General features: G+C 37.7%; 1 protein-coding gene across 1 annotated transcript in view; it reads right to left on the bottom strand.

The window, feature by feature from the left end:
- LOC109485163 (prickle-like protein 3) overlaps positions 1 to 4,598 on the bottom strand; it is a 36,958-nt gene extending 32,360 nt beyond the window's left edge. The window contains exon 1 of the mRNA XM_019788608.1: positions 4,497 to 4,598. Within this exon, the coding sequence (XP_019644167.1) occupies positions 4,497 to 4,571 (75 nt within the window). The 5' untranslated portion in view covers positions 4,572 to 4,598. The remainder of the gene's footprint in view (positions 1 to 4,496) is intronic.
- Positions 4,599 to 5,398: the final 800 nt, after the last annotated feature.

The raw sequence follows: 5,398 nt of genomic DNA on the forward strand, positions 1-5,398 counted from the left end.
GAATCAGCTCAAAATGCTTCTATTTTGCCCCCAACCATTGAGGGAAGTCCTTTTCTTCCTAGTTGTTACAGTTTTTGCATCTATCAATGCAGTGGTCTGATTAAAAGTTAAATTAAATTGTTTGAATATTAATCCATGGCTCCTATCGTTGCATTTGGGGCTATGAAAGGATGCCTGTTTCTATTTTTTTTTCCGCCCTGTTGCTTCTTTTTTTCTGAAAAAATCTGAGAACCAACAAATTAAATTGGTGTGGCCTTACAATTGCACTGTGTCTGATATTAGCCTTTAATGAATTCATGATCAAACAATTACAGTAACTGTAGCAATTGAGGAGTTGAGAATGTACATGTAGGAAAAAAATCCATAATTTCATACAGTATATACTTAATAAAATATAGTCCCTCCAAAATAACAAGTTACTGCTATACATAGTGTGTTAATGGAGTATTGCTGAGAGAAAATACCATGGGTCACCCCGTACTCAGTTAAAGCCACTGCCAGGCAGACTGTGTTTGGCATCACCATTTACCACCTGCCTACCACCTGCTCTGGCACTAATGTGATTTACATTGACCTTTCAAATCCCTTTGGAACTCTGTTATAGCTTAAAGTCAGTGTTTGGCAGTGCCTGCCATCATACTAGCATTTCAGAACTCGAAATACTTTTTTGGATGCATGCAAACATGCACTGGTGCAGATAAACTTCAAAATTACCTGCACGGTGCTGCACCAGACAAATTTCATCTGCACTACTCAGAATTATATTTGAAAACTATTAACAATTATTTTAACATTGACCCAGTACACGGACCAGTGCAGGTTAGGTGCAGGTAGACATCAGAAATACTACCGAATTACATGCACTAATTAATTAATCAATATAACTATAAGGTGCATAATGCATAGTATTTTGATCCCAAATTTTGATAGCTCAGGCATGTATTAAAACCCTTGTCCTGTGGAGCCCAACAATTGTTGTTTTGCACATTCAGTACCATCTAGTACATGTATATAGAACTCTGTATAGGTACAATTTGGGGGTATTTCTCCTGCCACGCAAAATGACATGAACTTATTGAAAAAAACTTTGTTAAAAATGCCAGCAGGACAAGGGTTAAAAGTCCTATAGAATTGATATGTGCCAGGTGTTTTAATTTGTGTGTTGCTTCGTTGGTACTTGACCGCAGTATGCTAGAAAGGACAGTGTGACATGGGACGTCAAAGTGGGGAAAATACAGACATGACATCATGTGCTAGATACGCACTATAGAAAACAGCACACAGCAATAAGAAAACAGAACACACCATACGGCTAAAAATATACTGCAATGCTCTTTAAATCGTTCATTTCAGCTGTACTTGCCATGTACTATACATTTCTGACAGAAATATGCGATTTGTATAAAGAAGGTGATCCAAAAAATCACCATGTATCCTATTTACACCTGTCACAGGTAAGCAGCAGGTGTAACAGGATGCGGGGCATACCTGATGCATGCGGTAACCTGGGGATTAATTACAATTACCTCATCTTTTCTTTCATTTTCTTTTCTTGTCTCAAGAACTTGTATTTCAACTTCTTGTTTCTGTTCATGCCATAATTCTAAGAGATCAGTTTTGTTGAACTTTCACAAATAATTTATCCAGATTGTCTTTTCATCCATGCTACAAATACACAGGAGAAAAAAAAGCAACCTACATTGTACCTGAGTGTATTTCATTGTAACAGAGTGTTGTTTTTTTCTAGAAGCTCTTTCACATCAACTAGTAATTAAAGCGAGGAGCTTTTAAATTCCAAACAAAGCATTTTTGTAATCCGACTAAACTTGGACAAAGAAGCTCTTAAATTCTATTTACATAGTTTTATCATCCAATCTTATTACTATTTGTAACATTGCACCTGCAGTTCAAGTTACAACAAGAACAAATACTACATCAAAAAAAGGTGGTGGGGCCTGTTACACTGACAGCTGGACAACTCTTTTTCTTTGAAATTTGTTGAAAGGAGCTGCTTACAAAGAATTTAGGCAAGAACAAGCAGGCCACGAGCTAGTAAAGCAAAGGTTTATTTTTGACGTGTTTATAGGTGTTATATTGGGCTTTCCTTTTTGTACAGCAGGTATATGTATCTTTTACTTTTGGCAGCCAAAGATACTGCTCTTCCAATGAGGCCATGTTGATTTGATTATATGGATGACATCCTCTGGGAACCCCAAAACTGATGTGAGCATGCGAATAAAAAAAAGTTTGGCAAAAAAAAAAGTTGCTTTCAACATGAAATCTACGTGGTCATGATTTAGGTTGAACAAATGACACAGTATGGTGTGACGAATAATCTACTAACTCTTCAAATTCATTTCTTTACATTTTCGTCTTTTTCGTGTGATTTTGGCATTCTACAACATTGGTATCGGTTTCCATCATTTTCCAATACTAGTATTTTTTTGCAACTTACGGTATATATTTTCTTATTTTGCAACTGTTTTGTACAATTTACAGTATGGTTGAAAACTTTTTTTTTTTTGAACCGGCCGAAAATTCATGCGCACGCGGATGTCATCCATATAATCAAATCAACATGGCCTCAGATACTCAGCCTTGCCGGTTTGGACACTAAAGGATCTGCTTGAAGATTTATAGGTGCTTACAAAATAGAGGTTCAAACCTATTTCAGAAGTAAGCTTAAGAGAGTAAGAGTGAAGGTTTGGGATCGTTTCTTTTGGCACAATGCTTGTAGATAAGGTTGAAAACAGGTTTTAAAATGTCAGGTTGGAATGTTGTCCCCATTTCGACTGCCAGAGGCAGGAAGGGTGGTACAATGACAAGTCAACATGATTTATATGACATGGGAGCTACATTTATTTACCTAATGGGCAAGGAATGGCATAGTTTTAGCTAATGGAGTCAATAAAGTAGATCCAAGTCTGGTAAATTTTACTGGGGGCCTGCATGCCCTTTTTCGTGAGGCGTAACCAGGCCTTTTTAGTCTTCGTAATCTGTAGGCAGCCAATCCAAAAATTGAATGTAATTCGTACTACAATCATAGTACATTAGCATGTGAAAAGTGTAAAGTCGTAATCAGCTCTGAGACTTTAACGTAATTCAAAATTTGTGGCAAAAAATGGCAAAGTGGCATAATGCGTAATCACTACCCCCCCATGCAGGCTCTCTTTACTGACTTAAACTGTTACAAAGATCTTTAACATAAATTTTTTGACTATTCTATGTTGGAACCTCTTTCCCACTTTTTTTGTCTTTTTTTGGCTTGTAACAATCCTTAAAAATATTGACAGATTCACTCTTGACATTTCAGGTGATTTATGTCGGCTACAAAATCTGCTCCACCCAACTTGTTTATCATTCCTCACAGTGACCTGGACTGTAAACTATCAAAGTGCTGTAAACTTTGGGCACAGACTTCTCAAGCGATGCACGCAACAGTCTTCTATCATATCTGACCAAGGAGGTTTCTATAAACAGAGAGCAATACAATGCAATTTCAAGGCAACAAAACAAAACAAAACAAAATTCTGGATAAGGAAATTTGTCTTATATTGACATTTACAGCCATTTCTTAGCACATTTCATAATTAAAACGTTTGAAGTAGCCCCAAAACAAGCTACATGAGGCATCTCATTATTTTTAGGTACCACCCATATGGCCATAAATAGCTAGAACCTGAATCAAATTTTTGCCAGTTAATTCAAAGATATCAGTATGCTAAGAGGATTATGACTCAACTTGATACTAATTTTAAAAAATGACCAGAAAATTTGTTGACTTTGAAAATCCAGTTTTGCCACCCTGAAATTTCATTGGACGCCTTTAATTAAGTTGATTTCACAAACTTGTTGCCATGCGTGTTTTTCCCGCGCTACAGCTGATCACTCAGTTTTAATTTACAGCTGCTCCTGAGAGCCGCGCGCCAAAAGAATGGGTGTGTACGTCTCAAGTAGTCAGGCTTTACTGACGTGCAAAAACACTTCTAACTTAAGGCCTTCTAAAGGTGCTCGGGAAATGTTTTCCTGCCGTGGTCCTTGTTACACAGACCAAGGCCTGTCTGTACGTACAAAAGTCGTAACCAAACTCTTGGAATTGTTTTTTGTTCGTACCGTTACCACGATGTTTTCTTCTGAAGTTGTCTCAGTTTCCGTGTTGGACCGTTACTTTTTTACTTGAAGTTTTTCTGGCACAGTGACAGGTGCTATTAATGGAAAGAATTTGAGCACAGTTCGCCAGCTTCTTGTAGAAACCTCGGGTTTTTCTTATCACGAAAACACCTGTAGCCTTCTGACCGGAACGGATACAAAACTGTCCCGTTACTTCGGGTGTTCTGCCCCCTTGATCTGCCAACACAGTGCCATAATGGATCCTGACTCGCATGATTGAATGGACGGTCTGGTGGTCTCCTAAAAAACTACCGCTCAAAATTTAGCCGAGGTGAACATAAAACTGTCATTTCTGAATTGAGCACACGGTGTCCGTACTTTCCTACCTGTTTTCTAGCCAGGTTTTCGCCCGAATCGTCCCGAGGCCCTGAAGTTGTCGTCCACTCCTCAGAGGTGGCCATTTTCGTCTGCTACGGGACACCTGTGGGCGGGTCCAAATATGTGGGCGGGGGGTGTGCCGTCAACATGATCACAGTAAACACACGGTGCGTTCCAAGTTAAAAGCGCCTGTGTTTTGTTGCAACAATCTTTTAACACATGATGTAATCGATCTATACAGACCCATTTGCTTTAGCCGCGATGGGCGAAATCTAAAAAAAAGTTTCAGGTGATTTTTTAAGCCCCTGTAAATTTTTTGGTTCGTGCCATTTGATCCCACCCATCCTAAAGTAATAAACCTTTCCCAGGCAAATAAAGTAACAACGGAACAAACAGACCCCAGTAACGTCATTTATGACTGAACTAAAAAAAAAAGAAAAAAGAATCAGTGTTGGCACGTCAAAGAAGTCTTTTCTGACATTAAAAAAATCAATGTTTGGTAACTTTTAAAAGTTTAATGTTGGTTCTCCCACATCATTTTGTCCTTAAAAATGCAATGTTACAAAGTTTTAACATGAATTAAAGTTTCTAATTTGTTTTAGCCTTTTTAAGGTAATATGAAAGTCATGTTGTGATGTACATCCCAAAAGGGTTCTTAAAATAATATTTCAGTTTTACAATATATGAAGTCTAAATTGGGCACAAATAGCTGGATATCCATTTTGTACAAGCAAACAAAAATGTGTTTAAGATCACTCAATCTGTAAAACATTCAGCCACCTATTCAGACCACAGCAAGTCATTTTTATGGATGACATCAATTTTCGCCTGATTTTGGAAAAAAAAAAAAGAAATATTGTTGCCTTCTGACAGTTGTCAATATGCCGAAAATGGGAAAAGATGTCTGTTG

Source organism: Branchiostoma belcheri, unplaced genomic scaffold (genome assembly GCF_001625305.1).
Source record: "Branchiostoma belcheri isolate BF01 breed outbred unplaced genomic scaffold, Haploidv18h27 scaffold73, whole genome shotgun sequence".
Lineage (NCBI taxonomy): Eukaryota > Metazoa > Chordata > Leptocardii > Amphioxiformes > Branchiostomatidae > Branchiostoma > Branchiostoma belcheri.